This window comes from Juglans microcarpa x Juglans regia, chromosome 7S (genome assembly GCF_004785595.1).
Source record: "Juglans microcarpa x Juglans regia isolate MS1-56 chromosome 7S, Jm3101_v1.0, whole genome shotgun sequence".
Lineage (NCBI taxonomy): Eukaryota > Viridiplantae > Streptophyta > Magnoliopsida > Fagales > Juglandaceae > Juglans > Juglans microcarpa x Juglans regia.
In genome coordinates this window covers 10,437,491-10,463,103 of record NC_054607.1, presented here as the reverse complement: position 1 = coordinate 10,463,103, position 25,613 = coordinate 10,437,491, and the positions used below count along the sequence as shown (strand labels likewise).

Below are 25,613 nucleotides of genomic sequence, written 5' to 3'. Positions count from 1 at the left end.
TGACTCTTTCTCTCCTTCTAGCCTATCGTGCAATTTTTACCGCATCAACTAGGACTATACTTAACCATTAGGTTTTTCCCAAGAGTGTTATACAACATATATACTTGACCATTGGATGTCTCTAAGCAAACCGCTAAGGTTTGCCAAGCGATATAGGATATGTGAATATAGTAGAATAAGGAATGTATGTTTTCCAAATCACAGAAAGGCTATTCGGTATGGGGAAAAAAAAAGCGTGAGTTTATTTACCATGTGAAACAAAATATTTTGCTGGCTGGTCAGTTAGTAATCACTTACACCTAGTTAGGCTTTCCTTAATCATTGGTCATCTACTGAGTTTAGTTAGAGATTTGCTAGTGTTTACCTGTTTATGTTAGTTTAAATGTTTATAGACACTAAGGATGCGTTTCGGTAATGATATGAAAAATTTTCATAATTTTTTTTTTCAAATATCATTTAAATATAAAATATTTTTTAATTTTTAATTTTTAACTTTTTTATCTAATCATTATAACTTTTATAAATTTTAAAACAAAATATAAAAATCAATACAACTTTTTCAAACTTCGAAATAAAAATAATATTAAAAAAATTATATTCAAACAATTTTTTATAAACTTTATAATATTTTTTTAATATTTTCTCTCTCATTTCCTAAAACTTAATAATTATGAAATTATTACATAATTATGAATAATTTATAAACTATTTCACTATTATTTATTACATAATTATGAAATACTCCCATATTCATATTGTGTTTCGAGGGGTCTGTTCTTCCTCGAAATAGGATTTCTGTTCATTTTGGACTTAGTCCATTCAGACCATGCTCCGTTCGGAATAATTTGTTTGGACTTCGTAGGCAACGTCGATCTGGACGGACACGATGACCGTCTTGATCGGTCATAACGAGAGACTCTTGCTCAAGTCTCGATTTTGACTTCTATTGGGTTTCTACATCAATCCAAACGAACTTCTCTTCACATTCAATGTTTTCTATGGTCAATGTGGGCAGAAACATCATGTTTTTACGTAAGTTTGGTCATTTGGAAAGAACATGCATTATCATTACGTAACTAGAATGAAGGTTCTTGGGACGGGGAGTGGTGACCCCTATAAGCCTCAGGGAGTTCTGGCCGGAGGAGGCGAAGTTTCTCGATCACGTGATATTCCACATGAAGGCGTCATGATTGACTTGAGTAAAGTACATTTTTTAGGAGTCTTGTTAGGTAAGTGATTTGGTGCACTGTACAACTAATTGACATGAATTTTTTTTATTCAAAAGAAAAATAAAAGAAGAAAAATTTTAAGAGGAGAATAATGTCCTCTATCTCACAAAAATTATAATTTTCTGTCTTTAATTTGTACAATTTTATTAAATAGATGTCTTACATGTAAGTATCGATGCGCGGTTTGGTGCGCGAACTCGCTTGCAAGAAGACTTTTCTATTTTTTAGACATTAATTAATATAATTTAGTATATCATAAAAATTAAGAACAATTCTCTTAAATTTTAGTCACTTGTCAGAATGAAATTCGTCATTCTTTTCGTTGATTATAGTGTGCTTATGGGACATGCCGGCCCTCTTATAAATTTTATTATTATTATAAAATAAACTTAACTTATCACATAATCAAGTCATAGTGTGGACTATATCAAGTTTAGGGGATCTTACTGCCACATGGAAGTGTGGTGGATGACTTTCATATTTCATAAATATAGTTGTACATGGCTTTGTGAAATAATTTGGTGCCGACCCTGAGAGAAAGCTTGAAGCAGCAATATCTTAATGTTGTGAGCATGCAGTACCTGTTCAATTATGCAGCCTGGTGGGTGATGCCCAAAGGGAACTATATATGAAATGGGCAATTTTAGGAGTGAGATTGAAGCTTCTTCACCAAACTCTAAGTACTGAGGGTGGCAAGGCAACCCTTATGCTTGAATTGACAGATACCTAACTCAGCAGAGAAAATGGTCGCCTCACCTTCCAAGTTTGGGTGCCAAGTCTAATTTGATATTTTCTTAGTAAAAATAGCTTTCCAATTGGAGTACAAAACCCTTCTTAATTATCAAGAACAATTTGAACATGAAAACTTTTAGGTACTAGATGTATTCCATGAAAATACATTTTACCTTAATTCAACCATAACCGTTCTCATGTCTTGGTTTGGCAATAGCTTTCCACCACTACGACTTAGGGCTAGTTTGGTTACATAAAAACAAACTATATCATCTCATATAATTGTTACAATTTTCACAAACTCTCATATAAAATATAATAAACAATTTAACTTTTTCAAATTCTAAAACAAAAATTATATTCTAATAATATTTTATTCAACTTTTAACAAAACATCTCGTCTCATCTCATCTAAATTGCATAACCAAACGAGGCCTTAAAAGGACCGAATAATCATCTTCTGCCAAAATGAAAATTTGGAAGATTAATCATGAGATTTTTTCATCATTGATTTAGTAGAGGTTGAATAGGATGATCATGTGACAGAAAGCATGATCATTTTGTCACATAATGCTTACCATAGGACTATTTAATTTTCGAATTTGTTATTCTTTAGTACCATAAAGACCAGTCTATGATTTGATCAAATTAACGCCCATAGATGTACAAATAAAATTTTCCTCTTTTTTCCACTCACAGGCAAACAGTGCACAGATATTCTTGGCTGTCCCTTTCTTTACCTCTCTTCTCACCTTCGAGACCATAAACTTTTGCTATGATATCCACATACAAAGCCAACAGATGAATACAAAGCTATCAATGCATGCCTTTAATTATGATTCAATTTTCCATTCAATCAAAAAGGAAAAACAGTTTCCATAGTTTTCTACAACACCATATACTTAAAAACTCCTTAAAATACTGCAACTAATTACAGGTTTCATTACCTAAACGGCCATTCAAAGTGACAGATCGAGTCTCTTTGCTTGCAATAGCCGTAACTCCCTTCTGGAAGCAAAACACGTGAAAACAAAAGCCAGACTTTAGCCAAACAAAACGGTGTTGGGCACCAACCACAAAGGCATCAAAAATAAAAAGGCCTCCCTTTACACTCAATTCTCTCTCAGTCTTTAGCTCTAAGCCATCCCAATACATTCTCTCATCATCCACTCCTCACCATTGATAATAAAATATCCCCATCTGTGCTGCATGGTTTGCAGAAAACTTGCCGCAGACGTGCCTGCATGGAGTTGTAGGAGTCCTTATAGTTTGTAAATCGATTTGTTCATTTTTTTAAAGGTATTATAAACTCATCATGATTTGCTTGATTTATAGGCTCTATGTTTTGTTTTTGTGTAAAATTAGTAATGGGTCCTTCGCTTTATCTGTTTCGGTCTTCTGTGAATTTGCAGGGCTCCTAACCCTCCAAGGCTTTCTCATCCTTTGCAAAGGTACGTTGGCATTCTCATTCGTTTGTCATTCTAATTAGTAGAAAAGCTGTTCTCCAAGCTCCATCAAGATTACATCAGTTATTTATAACTGCTGCATCTGAACAACCAAGAGGCTGGTCTGGTTTATTCGACCAGCACTGTGCAGATCAATGATCACTCCCGCAAAAAAGTTGTTTTCAATGCCTTTATTTATGTTATTTTATTTTATATCACTTTGCATTCAACCATTTCCAGTTTGAATTCCGTATGGTTCAATTGATATGAAATTAAACTTCAATCATGATTCTCAGTTACCAAAGGTACATTTCCAATCTGTTACAATTTAATTTTGCAGTTAGTTCCTATTCACTTAGATTTATCAATATCCTCAGAATGGTATCAGTTTGCCTTCAAATCTAATGTCTATTATATTATAATCATCATCTTATGGGATAGACAGAAAGATTAATGACATGGTCAGAATTTGTCTCCACTATATTAAAATTATTAATCCTCTCTTATTGTCAAACTTTGTCCGCTTTTTCATTTTCTTTTTTTTTGTTACCTGTAAATAACGTTCCAAATATGGTAAAGGGTTCGCCTCACCTAACCTTTCAACGATCGAGAAATTTGACTCGATCGAGAATGACTTTCCTATTATCCAAAGTCCTAAGCAGCTGTATAGTGTTGAGAAATAATTTTATATTATCTATGGATAAGGTCTTGCGCATGTTTATAAGGAATGATGGCCTACACTACTTATCCCGTAATAAGGACTAGAAAAAAATACTGACCTGCACGTAAGAGAGGGTGCTGAGAAATAATCTCATGTTATCTGTAGACAAGGTCTTGAACATGTTTATAAGGAATGCGCAATTCTCTCTTATAGAATCAGTTTATGAGATGAGTTAGACCATAAATTTCTTCGTATAGCTGTTAATATTCTTGTGAAAGTCAAAAAACAATACCTTTTGGCTAAATGACGTGACAAGTTTTCGCATTAGTGATATATTTAGTATATAATAAGAAGTACATAGATTTTTTTATCTACAAAAAAATGTCATCATTCCAATTACTCAGTCATTTGATATCAAATCATTGATACATTCTTTTTTCTCTTGCTCATCAAAGATGGGAGAAATGTCGACCCTCCAGTTTGGGGTTATTGGCGCGCTGTTCCTTTCAGTGGCATCATCCGTCTCCATTGTCATCTGCAACAAAGCTTTGATGAGTAATCTTGGCTTCCCTTTCGGTAACTAGCCCATCCTTCTCCTGATCTGGAATGTAGTTGACAATTAACAGAGGTGTTGAACATAAACAAGAGTAGTCACCTTGTGATTTCAAAATCTCTGACAAAGTACTAACAAAATTTTAGTTTCACAGTAGTTCCTATAAACTAATCTACTTTTCTTCCCCATTACTATCTTATTTTGACAACATTTTCCTTTGCTTCTCCCAATGTTTTCCTTGCTTTTTTGTTCTTGTGGCAGCTACTACGCTCACTAGTTGGCATCTCATGGTGACATTCTGCACACTACATGCGGCGCAACGCTTGAATTTTTTCGAGTCGAAGTCAACTGACACAAGGACTGTAATACTCTTTGGCCTTCTAAATGGGGTTTCAATTGGACTTCTCAACTTGAGTCTTGGTTTCAACTCCATTGGATTTTATCAGGTTGAGTTCAATTATTCATTCTATTTACAAATTACAAGATGAATCCTAGTTTCTTTCTGCATGTTGTCACATACAAAAATGAGAAACTAAAAAGCTTTATTGTATGTATATTGTATAGCATGGTGTTAATGCCCTGGTTTACAAATTACAGAATTGGATAAAAGGGTCACATTAGAAGATATCTTAGGACATGTAGCTTTCTACAACAGCAATAATAATAGGCTTTAAGCAGCAGATTAAACTGCGCTCTTCATGAAATGAAATAGAACTTACTGTAGATTATGGAAACTCAACCTTAAAGTGTGATTTATCCATCATCTTACTCTTGTATAAAAGTTAGGGGATTCACATGTTTTTTGTTGGTTTAACTGTTGGCAGATGACAAAACTTGCAATCATACCTTTCACTGTATTATTGGAAACTATTTTCTTGAAAAAGCAATTCAGGTATTCTTAAGACTTTGGGGACCTGTTCCTTACAATTTTCAAACAGGATTCTCAAAGCTGACAGTAACCTTTCCCATTCTAATTTGCAGCCAGAAGATAAAGTTCTCTCTCTTCCTCTTACTGATAGGAGTAGGGATTGCCTCTGTGACCGATCTTCAGCTCAATTTAGTGGGGACGATTATCTCTCTTTTAGCCATCATAACAACCTGTGTTGGGCAAATTGTATCCTTTTGCTATTCTATATATGGTTTTGTGGTATTTTAACTTTTAGTGGTTTGCATTTGCTTATTGAAATATATGGGCATTCTTAACCTAAAAATTAGCTGACAAACACAATACAAAAGAGGCTGAATGTCTCTTCAACTCAGCTGCTCTACCAGTCAGCTCCATTTCAGGCAGCCATTCTCTTTGTCTCTGGCCCTGTGGTTGATCAGTTCCTCACCAAGCAAAGTGTCTTTGCCCACAAATATTCTCCTCTAGTTTTGGTAAATTACTGCCTTTTTCTTTTTCTTTCTTCATGTCTGCCATGCCTAACATACTATAGATATATCAGCAATGCTACTCTTTATCCTTAATTTTGTCCTTCCCCGTCATACCTGCTGATGTAGCTCATTTGTTAACCAACTAAAATGGGCCACATCCACATATATGACTAGAGATGACAAAATTTAGGATGAAGAACAGAAATTTTCAATATCATAATATGGCTGACTTCGAAGTGAACATGTGTGCAGTTATTCATTGCTCTTTCGTGCCTCATAGCCGTAGCTGTGAACTTCAGCACCTTTCTGGTTATTGGCAAGACTTCCCCGGTTACATACCAAGTGCTAGGCCACCTAAAGACATGCCTTGTTCTTGGCTTTGGGTATACACTACTCCATGACCCGTTCACAGAAAGGAACATCATCGGAATCTTAATTGCAGTTTGGGGCATGGGATTATATTCATATTTTTGCACCCAGGAGAGTAAAAAGAAACAATTAGCTGATGCTTCAATGGTGTCGCAGGTACCCCCCACCATCTCTCCCTCTCTTTCTCAGCATTCAGCAAGTTTTTTACGAGCACTGGAATTGAAGGATTAATCTTTCAGTTTTGTTTTGTTTTGTTTTTGTTTTTTTGTGTGTGTGTGTGTGTGTTCTGATTTTCCAGATTAAAGATAAGGATACAACACCACTTTTGTCTGGAAAGAGCATGGGTCACCAAGATAAGGAAAGTCAAGAGACTAAGATATCAACCAAGGACTCTGCTGTTTAAATGATAGGCAAATATTGTTACCAAAGTTTCTATGTATTATGGTTCTTTCCATATTCAAGACATTTTTTCCCCTGATAAACTCCAGACATTTTGCTGAGTGTAAATGGTTTTGTTTTGATTCTTTGAATAAATTCTCTCTTTCAGTATCTCTCTTCTTTTTTGCATTATTTCCAAATTGCAAACTTTCTGAGCAAGCATTTCACCTTATTCCCTATTTCAACTTTCTGAGCAAGTTTTCTCAAATTTTCTTTCTGAAATCTAGGAACTAATGTAAAAAGAAAGATAATCATACGTTATTTATTGAACGTGTAATATTGTCCAAAAAAATTTACACGGTGTTATAATTATATGGATGATGTGCTCTACACATCGGCTCGTTACAAATCGCATTCCAGCAATCATGAAAATCAAGTGTGATCTCAGCACCACAAATGCAGCCCAAAATGAATCTGCAGAAGATATGATGACTCAAGACTCCCAAAATCGACGGCATTGCTTTACTGCATTATGCCGTTATTCACTGCTGTAGTTTTCCTTTCTTTCCTTAACTGTTGCATTATTTTAGCATTATTGTACAGTCCCAGCAATTGGGTTGAATATATTATATATCCTTGTAATATCTAAATAAACGAAATGCAAAACGTACTCTATCTCATCTCCTGAGATAGGAAATCCTCGAAAGGCTTTATGGTATCAGAGACGTTGGTGAGATAGAGAGCTTTTCCCTCAAACATGATGGAAGATTCTTCCAACTCATTATCTTCTACTTCATCCACTACTGACTACCCACACCTTGTTACACAAAATGGTGCAAATTCTTGTCTCTGAAAAACACAAATGCTTAACACCCTTGAGGGTTATGATCTCCAAGGATTCATAAATGGGAAAAGTCTAGCACCTCCTCAGCTGTTTGGAAGTGATGATTCCAAATCTTTGCAAAACCCAGCATCTGTAAAATGTCGGTGATCATAATGCCTCATCAAGGGTTGGCTTACAGCCACTCTTTCTGAAAAAGTTTTAGGCATCATTGTTTTCACCGGAAGGGATCGTTCTAGAAACGATAGGACTGTTTCCCCCTCTTCACTATGCTCGTCTCTCCTCAGGAAAGATACAACAAAACTATTGCCAACAACTTTCGGTTTATTTGTTACATGATGGTGGAGTGATGGAATTTCAAATCTCACTTCGAGAGTAAGGACCTCCAGAAAAAGAGAGAAGAGAGATACAGAGAGATTGGTTTTGTTGTATTTTGGCATAAGGGAATAATTTTCACTTCACTGCGAGCTATATGCTCTGATTGTAACAAACTCTATGAAGTAAAGACGACGTTACTGTGCTAGGTACCAAATAAAAACAAGAGACACCCTCTGAAGGGCCTACACTAATGTGGACTGAATTTAACCATGGGCCTAAGCCTTACATACACAACCAAATGTAACACTCCGCCTAATTAATCAGGATTAACCCTTAAACGCTCTAGATTAAGTTTTTAATTTTGGATTATTATTAACATCAATGTTGATAGTCAGATTAGCTTTAACCTTAGCACTTAGTATCATTAAGTAAATGATTAGAGAAGCAAGCCCATCTTAGTGGATCTTGAGGTATCTTTTCAACCCTCAAAATCTAAAAATAAGGCCCCCTCTCATTCAAGCCCAAACGCTCATAAGCCATCAACCCACACACTTGACCCTTTTATGCCTACAAGACCCAAAGCCATGTTTGGGTTTATTTCATTGTTCAAGTTGAAAGTCCAATACACTATATCATGAGTTTCCTTAAGCCCATATCATACCCTAAATGCCCAAATTAAGTTTTAAAAGTTGGCTACGACCATTAATCAACATACAAGAGATTAGTGATCTTTAAGCCATGCTTAAGCCATGCTTTGAAACTTAATTTCATCTTAGTATTTTCTTAACCTTTTAATCCAAATTTTTCTTGATTTGTTATTCCATTTCATCATACGTAGACCTTACTAATACCATAGATAAATCTCCCCACATGTCATTAAGGGAAATGACATATCAAACCCCAAAACTTCATCAATCGGCTAATGTGTATCCCCTTTGAGTACTTGGACTATTTTGCCCTTAGGCCAGATATCTTTGTGCCATTTACTCAAGGGTAATATGGTCCTTAGACACCTCATGAGACCCTTTCAAACCCAAAATAAGCCTTGGACGAAATTGGTTTCACAAACCAAACCAAGAAGCCAAACCGATTGCACCATTAGACTAGTTGAGTGGGAACCAGTTGGGTTGAGATTTAACCAACCATTTGTCTTGGTTGAGCCACCACCCCATGCCACCTCCATTACCACCCAATCCCCAAGAGACCCCATGGCCATCATGAGAAATTTGACTTAGTTTTTCCCCCAAGACCACCAAAACCGAAGCTCCAAAACTGCCCAAGTGAAACCACTTGAACCCGCAAGTTAGCATAGGTGGTTTGCTTGACCTTTTGTCAACTAAACCATGCCCCACGACCTGGACACCTCCACAGGAGCATTGTAGCCACAGTCAAGAGGAAATCATGGTGGTTTCAGGCCACTATTCCCCCTGCACAAGATGACATAAGCCGATGGAAGCAAGCTGGAAAATTTCATAATCTTGCACACCGCCCACTTCACCCAATCACCTTGCACCAAAGCCAACGTCTCTACCCCCTTGGCCACCTATAAATACTTCCCTCACTTCCTCATTTCCTCCACGCCTCAGCTTCAAGCTTCTCTTGAGTCTTGAGAGCACTTCTCCCTCTTAGAGAGCAATAGAGTCAAACCGAGTAGGTTTTTGGTAAGTTCTCGAGTGTTCTTAAGCAAGGCTATCTTGAGAGTTTTGAAGGCCACGGAATTTGTAAGTTTTCTTGCTCTTGATCTTAGTTTTCACGTCAAGCTTTGTTTTCAAGTGTTGGTATGAATTTGATATGATTTATTATTGTTTTAGAATGATTATGGAATGTTTAATTTTTGATTAAAAGCATGGCATGATAGGATTTAATTCTATCTTGTTTTGATCATCAAAACATATATTAGTTTTGAATAAGTTGGTGAATAAGGATTCTTAGCCATGATTAAGTGTTAGGATGAACTTGATTATCTAAGAATTAGCTTTCATTATATCATTAAAGACCTTAGTGATTGTTTGTGATTAAAGAAGATCTCATATGCATGCATTCATAGGGATCAATAGTTGAAAACACACTTAAGCATAAAATAGAATGCATACCATGGGTTGGGACTGTTTGAGCAAGTTCCATTTTGATTTTTAGAAATCCAAGGATATAGATGGTTTTATAATGCCAAAAATAAAGTCTATGAAGTTTGGTTAAATTTGGAGTTCGTATGCAATTAGTGAAAAATTAGGGCCTTAATGGAAAATTTTGAAAGTCTAGGGGTATTTTTGTAAATATTCATTTTTGAAACCTTTGATTTTGAACCTCATCCATAGTAGTATTAATCCTAACTTAGTACGCACTTGATTTCAATTGCTACGACATTTTTTTCGATTACTCAGGAAGTTTGTAAGTTGGCCTCTAACTTACACCTTGATAAATTATTTATGAATTATTGATAAATATTTCATTCATATTTCAATTATCATTTTGAGTTTAAAATATTATGTTATATGATACATTAAGTGCATACTTATATGACATGTAATATTTTTCACATTTTTTGCATATTGCATCTATAAATGTCATTTTTACATTAAAGCTTGACATATATACACATGTCATGAAAATCATTTTTTAAGCATAGCATGAAAATAATTTTGTCATGACTCCAAAGGCTAGAATAGAGAATTATCCTAGTGGAACTCACCTGTCTACTCTGGAGTGTTTAAGAATGGAGTGGTAACCCCTAGGTTGAGAAAAAACAGTTAACGGGCTTCGAATGGTTTCTTTTTAAAGAATGTTGGAGTGAAATCAATATGTTATGACACTTAATGCTAGTGGGTGTACATGTTATGATGTTATGTTATATTTACCAATATATTGAGAACAAGTTTATAGACAACGCAGTCTCAACATGAGTTGTACTATGATTACCGGTAGATACTCACAGTGTATATGGGAACAGTGACGTTACCACACGTTATGATATTATATGAATTGTAACTAATTTTTATGATGAAGTTATGTTTTCAAAAATGGAAGTAAAAATGTTCATTGAATGAAAACATGTGTCTCCATTTCTCTGAAAATGTTAAGGAATCTGGATGGGAGACATGCATACTTATTTTTTCTTCATTTCATGCATTGCATATTTATCATTCTTCATGCTTAATTGATCTTTGTGCACGTTGGTTGTTTAACTAAATGAAATTTCGAGTAAATCTCACCCTTTGTGAGACCATTATTATTCCACTTGGAATGGTAAAAGTTGTGTTAGGTCTCGAGGAGGACAAGCTAGATGGAGCGTTGAATCCGACTGAGTGAGGAGGAGCCAAACCTCGAAAGGAGATTGAATTTAATCCTGATGTTTATAGCCCAAGTCCTTCATGTTTTAGAACACATGAAGCAAATGATTTGACTTTGACCCTTAGTTGTACTAAGATTATGCTACATTTGGTACTTTGAACTTGATGATCACTAATGAATTTGGATGTTTTTAGTTATTCTGGCATAAGTGATACTTTCACCTTTATTTCCGCTGCGATTATTGCATATTGTTAGTTGCATACTAAGATGTATTGTAGAATAATTGTTATGTACAAGAGTATGTAACTTTGTGTTACATGTCCCGATGCTTTAAGTCTATGTTCGATCCCAAACAGAGGTTGGGCATCACACCAAATGAACTGACTCTTTATTTCTAATAGACTCAGATAGAAATGGGCCTAAGTAGGTGGAAGCCCATAAGCCCACAACCACTTGACCTAAGCACATCCTCCCGAAACCAACTTCAGTTCTTCCTTCTTCAACCCCAAGTCTTTTCACATCTGGCAGTACCCTGGTAACCTCCATTGACGGTGGATTAGAGTGTAACAGTGCCCCTCCCTTAAAACACTTTGCCCACAAGTTTTGGGAAAGCCTTTTTTTAGTTTATAGTAGTTCTCCCAAGTTGCATCTTCCTTCCTTTGACCTTGCCATCACACCAATAACTCTGTGATTGGATTATTATTTAGGGGTCGCATCCTTCGGTTTAACACTTCCTTTGGCTTTGACTGTAGAATCCATTGGGGGTTTACCGGAGGCAATACCATTGTTGTCGTTACCATCTCTCCCAATTGACGCTTGAGTTGAGAAATATGGAACGCTGTATGGGTCTACAAGGTTGGTGGCAGATGCAGTCTATAAGCTACCTCCCCTACATGTTCCATCAGAAATGGTTTCTAGAACCATGGGGCTAACTTTAGATCCTGTCGACGAGCAACCGAGGTCTGTCCGTAAGGCTGAAGCTTGAGGTAAACCTAATACCAAACCATAGATTCCTATTCTTTCCTTTTTAAATTTGTGTAAGTGATCATCCTTTCCTGTGCCTTGTTAATATTGTGACAGAGGAGTTGGGTGATGTAGTCTCTAGATCTTAGTTATGTTTCCAATTCCTCTGCCCTTGTAGTCCTCGGTATGTAGGATGTGATTTTGGCGGGGGATATCCATTCAAATCCTCAAAAGGAGTGAGCTTTATTGCAAACTGTTAAGTGGTATTGTACCACCACTCGGCTAGAGGCACCCATTTCACTCAATTATTGGGCTTATCCCCCACGAAACACAGTAGATAAGTCTCCATAAATTTGTTCACCGCCTTAGACTGCTCGTCAATTTGTAGGTGGTATGCAATATTGAATTCCAATTGTACGCCTTGGACATTGAATAGTTCTCTCCAGAAAACACTGATAAACGTACTGTCTCTATTCAAGACAATGGATTGTGACAATCGTTGCAACTTAAATACATGTTTAATAAACAACTGAGCTAGTGACTTAGCAGTGTAAGGGTGCCCCAAAGCTATAAAATGGTTGTACTTAGTTAAACGATCCACTACCACCCATAGGTTACTAAGCCCATTAGAGCTAGGTAACCCCCTATGAAGTCCATGGTAATATGGGTTCATGGGTGAGAGGAAACTGGCAGGGGTTGCAATAGTGCACTGGAAAAAAAGTGGTATGATTTCTATTGCTGACATATCGAACAATTCCTTATAAAGACTTTTACTTCAAATTTCATTCTTGGCCAGTAGAATTCCTTTTGGGCTCTTTGAATAGTTTTATCACCCCTTGAATGTCCCCCCATGTATTGCTATGTAGAAATGGTAGTAACTTGGCCTTGTTCACTAGATGAGGGTGGCGGGGTAAGCCGCCCGCATCCAGACACCTTTACGGGTGTGGGGGGGTGGGGGACTAGGTGGGCCCTTGTCTGCATTTTCCTTGCCCCTCCCGTATATATATATATATATATATATATATATATATATATATATATATTTATAAAAAAAGCTTATACATACAACAAAACGACGTTGTTTTGTTTGACGCTAAAACCTCCCCCCTTTCTCGTGTAACACCCAGTTTAGATATATGCCAAAAAATGACATATATCTAAACTTTTCCTAAAGTTTTGCCTAAACCAACGCTAATGCTCTTAGTATGTCTTGTGACGTAGGAATGCAGATTGGTTCTGGAGTTGGAAAAGTGCTAGAGATGGACACTGATGGCACTGGCAGTGCATGGGGACCTTTCTTATGTATGAAAGTGATGGTGGATATCACAAGGCCTTTGATTTGAGGTAGGATGTTGAAGATTGATAATAAGCAGATTTGGTTGCAAATAAAGTACGAAAGACTCCCCTGTTTTTGCTTTCAATGTGGAGTCGTCAAACACAAGGATGGAGGCTACTCAAAGGGTCCTTGAGGAAGAAGCAATGAATATGGCCCTTGGCTTCGAGTTAATCCACCAAAGGTAGGCAATACTGCCAACAAGAGGTATGAGGGTGGTGGCTGGAATTCTAAGCCATCACAACAGCAACAACAACAGGCAGAGGGGGAAGGTCATTTTGGTAATGTTAATCAGTTTCCTGATTCTCAGGAATCTCCTTCTGTTTAGCCAAAATGCGCGGTTTCCAAAGAGATTCCTTGACAGAAAAGGCAAGTTGACTTGCCATATAAAGAAAGCCTCGAGGATAAGACTGTAGAGATTTCATTTTCTGCTATTTGTTAGGAAGGGTCCTCAAGTAGTGGAAAGGTGATTGAGAAGGAATATTTTGAGGGAGGAAATTTGGGAGAAGTTGTTGATAAGGGTAGTGGGCCCTTGGGTGATTCTGCTGATGTGGTTATGTTATCTGTTGGTCATAAAGAAGATTTCCATAAAGTGGCACTTGGGGTCCTTGATAGCCTCTCAGGTCAATTCTTTTAACCAGTTTATGTCCCATAAAGTCCAGCAGTTAGCTCTGGCTAAGAAGAATTCAAAATGGAAGAAAAGGACAAGGGAACATCACTTGCAACTGGTTGATAGTGACTATGATGAAAGAAAGAAGGGTCAGGGCGTAACTCCTTTAAAGAGGGAGGTTGAGACTGTTCAAGATGTATCAGGTTTTCCTGAACTTCATAAAAAGAAGAAACTTAATGTGCCTTCAATGGGGGTGTCAAGAAAGAACAGTTGGTTGTGGCTGCTAGGCAATACCACCAACAACCATGAATTGTATAAGCTAGAACTACCGAGGGCTTGGGAACCTTCGGGTTGTTCATGAACTTCATCTCTTGGTGAAGTCTAAATTCCCAAGTCTCATTTTCTTAATTGAGACTAAATGCAACATGTATAAGGTGGATAAAGTGAAGCATAAGCTAGGCATGCCACATTGTTTTGTGGTGGATAACAGGGGTGCTAGTGGTGGACTAGCTTTCATGTGGACTAATGCAGTTAATGTGGTTTTGACATCCTATTCTCAATTTCACATTTCTCTCAAAATGAATCAAGGGGAGGAAAGGAGGAGTGGATCCTGACAGGTTTCTATGGCCATTCGATGGCCTCATAGAGGAAAAATAGCTGGGAGTTATTACAAGCAATCAAACCTGAGGAGAACTTACCATGGTTTTGTGTAGGGGATTTTAATAAAATCTTGCACAATAGAAAGAAGTTTGGAGGTGGGGTCAAACCTTACTCTCAAATGAAAGCTTTCAAACAAGCTTTAAATAACAGTGGTTTGAGTGACTTGGGCTACAAAGAAGACAAATACACTTGGTGCAATAATCAACAAGGGTCTCATTTCAAGAAGGAAAGGTTGGACAGGGCTTGTGCCAATGCAAAATGGATTGAGATGTTCTTGGGGACCCTAGTGAGATAAGAAACTGCCCACAAATCTAATCACAGACCCTTAGTCATTTTCATTTCCTCAAGGGGCTAGTTTTTTGTTAAAGGGGAGAGGTCTTTTAGATATGAGGCTTGTTGGGCAAGTAGGGAGAAGTGTCACAAGGTAGTGGTACAAGCCTTGAAAAGACCATGGATGGCAAGGAACAAACTGGGAACTAGCAAGGACAATCTTGATTAGATGCCAAGATAAGCTCAGAGTTTGGAGTAAAGCACCAATTGGTGACTCTAAAAAGGTGGTCCAAGCTAAGATGAATCAATTGTCTAATTTGCAAAAGTCTAAAAATAGGGACTTGACAGAGCAATTAGGGCCACAAAGCAAGAGTTACATCAGCTTTTAGAGGAGGATGACACAAAATGGAGGCAAAGGGCTTAGCAGAGATGGTTGAGGGATAGGGATAGGGATAGGAATACTAAGTATTTCCACCAGTGTACAACTCAGAGAAGAAAGAGGAATTTCATAAGGAAGGTAGCTGATGAGACTAGTGTTGTGGTAGTGACAAATGATGATATCAATGCAAAATTCCAGGCTTTTTTCAAGGAGCTATTCACTACTTCATGTCTTGATAACATACCAGTTTGCTTACAGTATTTAGATAGAAAGGTTACTGATTACATGAACTCCAAGCTTCTTAGAAAGTTCACGAGGCAGGAAGTTGAAGAAGCTATCTTTAGCATGAACTCACTGAGTTCTCCAGGGCCAGATGGTTTCCCGCCAGCTTTCTATCAAAACCATTGGAGCTTAGTTCGTCAAGAGGTATGTGAAGTTGTCCTTTTCATTCTCAATTCTGATGGCTTGATTGATGATATAAATGCTACTTATATTGCACTCATTCCTAAGATCAATTATCCCTAAAAAGTGTTTTGACTTTCGACCTATAAGCCTATGCAATGTCTTGTATAAGATTGTGTCCAAAGCAATTACAAACAGATTGAAGCTTATCCTACATGATATTATTTCTCCTACACAATTTGCATTTGTTCCAGGCAGATTAGTATAAGATAATATCATAGTGGCCTTTGAGGCCTTACACTCCATGAGTAGTAGAATGAAAGGAAGAGAGAGTTACATGGCATTGAAGTTGGATATGAGCAAGGTATATGATAGAATTGAATGGGTTTTTCTGAGAGAGGTGATGAGAAAAATGGAGTTTGTGAGGAATGGATTGGGCTTGTGATGAATTGTGTAGAATTAGTGTCCAATTCCATCGTACTTAATGGAATACCTCAGGAACCCTTTAAGCCTACTAGAGGGATTAGGCAAAGAGACCCATTATCTCCATACCTCTTCATCCTCTGTGCAGAAGTTTTGAGCTCAATTTTGAATCAGGTTGAAAGGACTAAAGCAATCTCGGGTGTTCTTATTGCAAGAGGCATAATTCATATCAATCATCTGCTTTTTGCAAATGATTGCCTCCTTTTTTGTAAAGCAAATTCCCTAGAATGGAGTAGAATGATTTTCTTGCTGAATACATATGAAAGTGCATCAGGCCAACGCTTGAATAAAGATAAGACCTCCATACAATTTAATAAAAACACTTCAAAGGAGAATCAGGATATTATTTTGAGTATTGCAGGGGTGAGGTCAAGTCAACCTTATGAGAAATATCTTGGCCTTCTTGCCTTAATAGGAAGGTTAAGATTTCAGTCTTTCAAGATCATTTTGGATAGAGTTAGGCAAAAATTGAGCACCAATAAAGTTAAGCTTTTGTCTCAAGCTAGAAAACGAAATATTTCTTAAAGCAGTGGTGCAGGTAATGCCAACCTATAGTATAACAGTCTTCAAGCTCCCTATGTCCATTTTGAATGAAATAAACAAAGTAATGAGGAATTTTTGGTGGGGCCAGATTGAGAATGGAAGGAAGATCCAGTAGATCCATGGGAAAGTCTAAAGATGCAGGTGGGTTAGGCTTTAGGGATTTACACAACTTTAACCTTGCAATGTTGGCTAAACAAGGATGGAAGTTGTTGCATCACCCTCAAGCTCTAGCATCTCAGGTACTGAAAGCAAAATAGTTCCTTCATGGTGATCTCTTTCAGGCCAAATTGGGAAGCAAACCTTCTTTTATCTGGAGAAGTATTTTGGATGCAAGAGAGCTATTGAGTTATGGCACCAGATGGAGGGTAGGGAATGGTGAATGTATTAAAATCTAGAAAGATAAGTGGATTCCAAGACTATCTTCTTATAAAGTTCAGAGTACAATGAGTAGTTTGGGTCTTGAGGCTACTGTCAGTATCTTAATTGATCCAACCACAAGATAGTGGAAGACTAGTATGGTGGAGGAAATGCTCTCACTCAAAGAGGCAAGTTGGCAAGGTTGATCATGTAGATTCCCATTAGTTACAATAACAGTGCAGATAAGTTAATTTGGATAGGATCAGCTCAAGGGTCCTTCTCTGTGAGAAGTGTTTATCACTTGCATAAGAAGATTATGGATACTGAGAGAGGTCAGACTGCAAGTAGCACAAATCCAGGAAGGTTTTGGTAAAAAATGTGGCAATTATAGATTCCACCTGCAGACAGGATGTTCCTTTGGAGAGCCTGTCATGATGGTTTGCCAACTTACCAGAATCTTTACAAGAAGAAGGTAGTAGATAAGCCCCTATGCCCTATTTGCTTGAAGGAAGAAGAGTCTGTGATTCATGCTATATGGAATTGTCTTGCCTTTCAAGATGTGTGGCACCAGTGCTCAAGACAACTCCATAAATGTTCTTCTTTCAAAACTGTTATTAGGGACCTCATGGTGGAATTGGATGCAGCAGGTGGTAAGGAGCTTGTGGAGGAATTTGCAGTGGCTACAAAGAGAGTTTTAATGAGGAGGAACCAATTTTTATTCTAGCAAGAGTTCAGGTGCCCCAATTCAGTAGTTAAAATTGCTAAGGATACTTTGCAAGGGCTGGGGGTCTCTTCGACAGTTGCATTAGATCAGCAAAGTTTACTGCAGAATGTGATCACTACATGGAATCCCTCCCTGTGAATGTCTATAGACTCAATTGGGTCGCAGCGGTTGGCAAGGTACAGTGCATGCTTGGCATAGGCTTAATTCTTAGAGATTGGAATGGGAGGAATTTGGCAACATCAAGGGTACTCATGCCTCTTTTCCATGATCCATTACTGGCTGACGCACTTGGGGCAATGGAAGCTTCATGTTTTGGCTTGCAGATGAGGGTTAAAAGGATCATACTAGAAGGGGATTCAAAAGAAGTCATAACGACTATTAGTAGGAGGGAAAACTGGTCAGCTACATGTATGATTATTAAAGATGTCAAGAACCAGTTGAGCTTTTTGAGGATTGGTCAGTTTCACATGTTAGAAGAGAAAGCAACAAAGCTGCTCATGTGCTTGCTAGGGATGCTTTGTTAAATTCCATTTCTTCTGCTGATGTGGGGAATGTTCCCACTTGTATTCTTGACCTTTGTTGATTTATGATAAATGGAAATGTTTTCTTTACAAATAAATAAATAAAAAAAAAGAAAAAAAGAAAAGAAAACAAAGAGTAACGTCCACGTCTCCACCATTAGTGTGTGCTTGATTAGAAAAACAAGAATAAAAGTTTGTCCACCTTGTCAAAATCAGTGTAAGCTTGATTAATGTCTTCACTATTATTATTAAAGATATTAGCACAAAGTCGAAATTTATTAGTCAAAATGTTTATCTAAAATGTTTAGATAAAGTTATAAGATACAATATATATATATATATATATAATTTATTTTATTTTAAGTGAAAATTAAATAAAAGATAGACTTATCTTTAAAAAAATGAAAATATTCTAGCAACAAAGAAATTACATAAAAATATAAATCCACAAATTAACATGACTTGATTTGGTGTGTCAAATTATAAAATTATTTTTATTGTAAAATAGATATAATAGATCTCATTAAACCATCTCAATTTATAAATTTATTCTTATATAATCTTTATATAATTTTTTATATCTATAATAATTTTTTAAAAAAGATAAAAAATAGGAAACAGCTACACCAACCTGAGACCGAACAACAGCCTATCATAATTTCAAGGGCAACTTAGGAAGCTGCCTCCCTCAGTTGTCGGGCACTTAGATCCACGCTCTGCTTTTAGCACATGTTTAGATGTAGAAGTTAATCATGTAAACGAGTAGTTGATTGTATCTTTAGATGGCGTATTCATTGGGGACCTACATCCATCCTCCAAGTATTGTCATGCTCATTTTTATTATTGAGATAATAGGTGTGGACCTGTGTTACAGAGGTCCTTGTTCCCTTCCAGAATTACGGGCTACCTTTGGTAAACGCTACAAACGTGGGAACTAGGGATGAAAGTTGGTCGGTCCGATCTGGACCTGTTGGTTTGGTCTGAACCGGACTAACTCAGGCTCAAGACCGGTCGGTCTTCGTCCTTGAAATAGAGGACCGAGACTTTTCGGTCCGGTCCCAGTCTAGGGATTCCCACCTCGGACCGGACCGGACCGACCAAATTTAAAAAATATATATATTATTTATATAATAATTGCATAATTGATTATGTAATTTTCATTTAATTTATTATCATTGATCATGTAAAATAATTTTTTATTGAGTTAGTTATATAATCCACGTTAATAATTCACTTAATTTTAATTTGATATTTTAAATAAATTTTTTATTAATTTATTTTTAAAAAAATAAAAAATAAAAAAATAATTGTGCCAGACCAACTGGATCGGACCTACAGCTACCGGTCCAATCCGATCTCTAGGGATGTTCAGTCTGGTCAGGTCTAGGAAAAATGTTGGACCGAATTAAAAAAATAAAAATAAAAAAATAATTGTGCCAGACTGACTGGACCGGACCTACAGCTACCGGTCCAATCCGATCTCTAGGGATGTTCGGTCCGGTCAGGTCTAGGAAAAATGTTGGACCGAAAATTTCGATCTATCACCCTTGGACCAGACCGATTTACACCGCTAGTGGGAACCAACCAAAAAGCTTGACATCATTAATTCACTTCACTCATGCACTTTATAAATTAAGAGACCTTCGCTATGATCTTCAGTCGATCAGCAATGGAGTTACAAGATTTCATCCTGATAGTGGCATGTTCTTTAGGCTTCATCTCTCTCTGCAAAACCTTCATCCGATTTCTGAAATGGGTCTGGGTTTCGTTCTTCAGTCCTGCAAAGAATCTCAACGAGTATGGCTCTTGGGCTCTCGTAACTGGCTCCACCGATGGAATCGGCAAAGCCCTTGCCTTGGAGTTAGCTTCAAAGGGCATTAACCTAGTCTTAGTTGGTCGCAACCCTTCGAAACTCGAAGCTACGTCGAATGAAATACGAGAAAGGTTTGCAAGAAAAGTAGACGTGAAAGATATTGTTATAGACTTGGCAAAATTCAGCGTGGAAGAGATATCAAACATGGTGGAGGAAGGGATTAAAGGATTAGATGTTGGAATTTTGATAAATAATGCTGGGATGGGACCTGATCCTTATCCGATGTTTATTCATGAGGTTGAGTCTGAGGTTTTGGAGAGCTTAATGAGGGTGAATATGGATGCTGCAACTTGGGTGACGAGAGCTGTGCTTCCGGGCATGCTGCAGAAGAAGAAAGGAGCCATTGTCAACTTGGTTCTGGCTCCTCCATGGTCGTTTCTGCTTACCCTTTATGCACTCTTTATGCTTCCTCAAAAGCGTAAGTTTCATCTGGTTTTGTTACATCATTTTCTGTTTTTTTTACGGCCATATATTGGGATATTTGGAATATCTTATAATTTTGTGGTGAAATGATTTGAATGAAAATATTTTATTTTGTTATGAAAAAAACAGATAAGAAAGTTGGAAATATAAAAGTTATAGTAGATAAAAAAATTAAAATTAAAAATTAAAAATATTTTATGTTTCAAATATAGTTTAAAATAAATTCTAAAAATCTTTTAGAACTTGTGCGTATTTCCGAATAATTCTTTACTACTCTCGTTTTTTGCACCATCATTCCTTCTTTGTTCAGCCTTTCTAAGTCCTAGCTAGTTAGAGAATGATTGTGAATAGTAGTGAGATATTTAAATAAAGATGAGTTGAGATAGAAATAATTTGAGTTAAAATATTTTATGATGTTTGGGAAAAAGAGAGAAAAAAATTAAATAAAAATATTATAAAGTTAAAATATTATTAAAATATAATTTTTAATATAATTTTTATTTTGGAATTAGAAAAAGTTAATTTGTTTATGGAAAACTCTACTCTCAAGCGATTTTACGCACCCAAGGGCCAACAGGTACAAAGCTATACTGTGAACTAGTGTTTTTCAATTTTAACTCTGAACGAAAAAATGCCAACAGATTGTTTCGTCCCACCTTCTCCTCCATTCTCGCCCATTTGCCTCTCTCTCTCTCTCTCTCTCTCTCTCTCTCCATTCTTCACTTCAGCAATGTCGATTCTCATTCTCTACTCCGTCTAATTCCATTTCGGCAAAAGTTAGTATGTGGAACCAACGAGAGCAAAAAGAACAACACTCTCAACTCTTGGGAAAGTTTATTAAGGAGAAAAGGCAGGTAGAATTTCCAATAAGCACATACCATTGAAAATGCAAAATGAGACTATCCAATTTGGAATTGAGAAAGTATGAGTTCCTCAACATAAAAGAAATACCCCCAAATTGACCTCATAAACAAATGGTGTCACTAGATGAAGATCTCGACTCAACATCCTCCACAGTTTACAATTTACTAGCTTTTTTCTTTCTTTTTGATAATTTGTGGAGCTTGCCATGTCTGGAAGCATAGGAGAACGGTTATTGGCAATCATCGTCTGACCAATTGACTCGGACACGAGATTCACCCAGGAGTGCCGAATTCATAATTCGTTAGTGTTGTGTCTCTTGTCCATAGGAATCCAACTGCTCTAATGCATCGTATTGCCTTTATATCAAATTAAAGGAGATTGGGGGGAGATGAGGGATTGAGTGGCCTGCGATGAGGAGGGGAGAGGCCTGCATTAAGGAAGGGAGATGAAGCTGATGTCTTCTCTTTCTATTCACTTCATTTACCCTCCTCCTTCTTTCTTTTGTTTTTCTTTTTTTAAAAATGCCATCTAACAAAACAATCCACCTAGGCAATTGGTACGCAGTTGGTGTGCCAAACCACCTGTACTTAGAAGAACCGTTTGTTTATTGTGTTTGTTTGAAAATTTGAAAAAATTATAATAATTAAGTAATGATTAAATAAAAATTTTAAATATTTATAATTAAAAAATATCTATATTTATGATATTTGAATATTAAGAGAAGATATAATAAGATGAAATGAAATGATTTCTATCAAATTAGATCAAAATTACAAGGGTTTTTGAATGGAGAGAAAGTACTATCGGCTGTAAGATGTTTTTGGTCTCAATTAGGGCCGTTTGGATAGTACGATAAGATGTAATGATTTGAGTCAGTTATGAATAATAGTGAAGTTATTAATTAAAATTAAACCAAATGATATGGTTGAACTCAGCCATCTCACCTCGCCTAGGCCAGATTGATTCTCAGCCATCAGTACTAATGATCTTGACCTTGTCGCAGGTATCTGGCAATGTTCTCGAGATGCATCGGTTTGGAATACGAGGAACACGGAATAGATGTTCAATGCCAGGTTCTATATTCCTATGTTCCTTTTTTATTTGCAAAGAAAAATAATATTTTGACGGCTTGCAAGATCCTCCACCCAAACAAGCACTTTGTGAGAGGAATATATTGATCATTCCCCTCAATTTTAATAATTTAAGTACTCTCGAAATATGGATTGGGTGATACTCATGCATGTCATCGTAACATTCGATATCATGCTCTTGAAATATCTACATAATTTCAATTTTCTAACGATTATCAGGGATAGATGGGTTAGAATACCACACCGACAAAATATCAAATAATTACTCCCTCTAGGTCACATAGGAGACGTTGTGTGGTTCCCCATTTTGTCATATATAACCTTGTACTCTTTTTTTGTCACATTGGTATTTTTTATTTTTATTTTTAACTTGAATTATTTAAAAATGAAGATATTGGCGTGACAAAGAAATGTATTCTTAGATATATATATATATGCGGTTTAATTAATCGTTTCATGATCTTCTTATGATGATCATATAATATAGGTATATATTGCATGTAGGTTCCACTATTTGTGGCCACAAAGATGATAAGAGATTTCAACACAGCTTCTTTATTCACTCCCTCACCGGAAATGTATAGCAAAGCAAGCATCCGATGCATCCGTTATGAACATATCTGCACACCCTACTGGTTGCATTATGTGCAGTGGTTTTTAATACAAAGGTTGCCAGATGCATTGATAAATTGGTACCTGTTTCAGTTCTTCCTTAAAATAAGCAAAAGAAAAATGGAGAGTTATAAGTACGAGGTTTCGAGTGTGAACCATTGAAAACACTATGCATTAATGGAGTTGTTGTTTGATGATCAGGAAGCAGTATATATTCCAAAACAACGGAAAGGAGAGAAGAAGGGACTGAAGAAGAAGAGAAGGAAGGAAATGAAAGCAATCAGAGTAAATGCACAATAATTAAATTATGCAGCACAAAATTTAAGCGGTTGAACCAGCCAAATGCATGGATGCATATGCAAAATTAATTGTAATAAACATATAAGTTTTATTAAAATTACAAAGCTTAAAGTAATTACAGGCATAAGGTAGTGTAGTTTTGCACTTACAGAAATTAGGAGACTCAAGATTAGGGAGAGAGGATAGGTGGTTTCTCTTGAATGTGAGTTCTGCCTAAGCACAATGCAGGCTTCTCATTTTATAACAAGGAGTTCCTGTTTACAATCATTAAAGTAGAATAAGTCCGTGAGTGAACAGCAGGAACTGTTTAATCACGGGCACAGGGTATCATCATTGTGTCTTACAGCTGTCTCTGGGGCTGCTGCTTTCGGTACAAGGCGATAAAATAGGATTTGGTCGTCTCTGTGTCTTCCTAGCTGTCTGCTTTGGGCACAAGGCGACGAATATCTTCAGAAAAGACTTTGGCTAGTCTTGTTTGATATCAAGTAGCAGTCAATCATCATCCAACCTTGGGGTATCTGGTGAATCATGACCAAAGAAATTATTGTATGAAGCCACTGAATTGTTGCTCAGGGACTTGGACAGTTGTTGTTCCAGTAGTTTTATTAAATCCTTTTTATTAAGCCTGTTTAAGATATTATCTTTTGTAGACTTAGAGGATTTTTTTTGAGGATGAGCCAGTGGCTTTTCCTTTTGCTGAAGCAGTTGGTGAATTAGGGGCCTGAATCAATAAGGGGTATTCAGGAGCAGGTGAACCAGTCTTGATTGCTGGGAATTCCTTCTTGTCTTGTAGATCAGGGGTGGCTTGAGGGAAATCTTTAATCATCTGGTTAATAACTTTATCAGTATATCCAAACTTATCCCACAATTTTGTGAAATAATCACGGGATATGATATTAGCATTTTTCTCATAACGCCATTTGAAGATCTACGGAAGCTTGTAGTTCTTGCAAAAATGAAGTTCAGGGGAACATTACAGAGTGTCGGTTTAATTTGATACCGGCAATATTCGTGTAATGTGTAAAAGCTCTTGCGAGCTGCTCAGGGAAGTTTTGGAGAATTAAACTATATCGGTCACACCATTGAAGAAACCAATAAGGAAAAGTTCTTTTAAACTTTGTATCAAAGTTGATGAACCAATAGTGGCTCATATCAGGTACCTGAAAAAACATGAAGCGATTCCATGTAGTAATGTAATCAAAATAATTATAACTCAGTGCTGTATCTGAGAGTCTTTTAGCGGTCCAAGGATTGGTTCCCCATTCTGCTTCTGTAATGACTCGAAGTATGTAAGCACTGTGGTAAATTAATTTTGTAGAATCATTCTTATCATAGATTGGTTTAATGATAAGAGAGTTGGTGAGTATTAAGATACTGGAATAATATTGAAGATGTTTTGAGGAATCTTCAGGTATCCGGTAGAAATTAGGTGAAAAATAAGAGGAAGCTATTTTGAAGGGATCTATAGATGCAGACCGATTTGGTTCTACATAGAACAGATTTGTAACAAAAGGCTTTCTCAAATACTAAGATTTTCCTTTTGGGAGGAGAAATTGAGAAGTAATGGGAGCAGTTTCTTTTGATGCAATTGCTTTCGCATATAGATAAAAAGGCATAGAAACCGTTGACGCAAAGGTCACGGGTTGCATAATTTTACTAAGACGTGTGTACCTATTGGCAATATCTAGTGTTGTGGAAAGAGCACTGGGCACAGGGGTGGATTTAGACTCATTCTTGATGAGTTTTATACTGGGTAGTGGAGGTGGAGGGTTTACTTTTCCTTTTTCTTTTCCTTTCTTTTTGCTCATGGTTGGGTGTTTGCAAGAATTCACAAGTAAGAAAATCAGGAATGGAATTAGTAGTGGTTTTGATATATTCAATATCGAAATAAAAAACACTTAAAATACTTTGTCATCGTGCAAAAATATATTTTGATGCAATGTTTTCAACATCTTTTTGTAAAATAAATTTAGCACTCATGCAATCAATACGTAATAAAAACTTATTGTTAAGAAGA

General features: G+C 36.7%; 2 protein-coding genes across 2 annotated transcripts; both read left to right on the top strand.

Moving 5' to 3' along the window:
* The first annotated feature begins 2,918 nt into the window (after positions 1-2,918).
* LOC121241664 (UDP-xylose transporter 1-like) lies at positions 2,919-6,912 on the top strand. Its single transcript, XM_041139531.1, has 9 exons — positions 2,919-3,260; positions 3,374-3,412; positions 4,523-4,643; positions 4,882-5,066; positions 5,445-5,512; positions 5,602-5,734; positions 5,836-5,997; positions 6,247-6,519; positions 6,662-6,912. Exons 3-9 carry the CDS (start codon positions 4,523-4,525, stop codon positions 6,764-6,766), a joined length of 1,047 nt encoding a protein of 348 aa, XP_040995465.1. The 5' UTR covers positions 2,919-3,260; positions 3,374-3,412; the 3' UTR covers positions 6,767-6,912.
* A 13,150-nt stretch (positions 6,913-20,062) lies between these two features.
* LOC121240805 (very-long-chain 3-oxoacyl-CoA reductase 1-like) lies at positions 20,063-24,065 on the top strand. Its single transcript, XM_041138335.1, has 4 exons — positions 20,063-20,677; positions 22,597-22,666; positions 23,498-23,581; positions 23,943-24,065. The coding sequence occupies exons 1-4, from the start codon at positions 20,082-20,084 to the stop codon at positions 24,063-24,065; spliced, it is 873 nt and encodes a 290-aa protein (XP_040994269.1). The 5' UTR covers positions 20,063-20,081.
* The last annotated feature ends 1,548 nt before the right edge of the window (positions 24,066-25,613 follow it).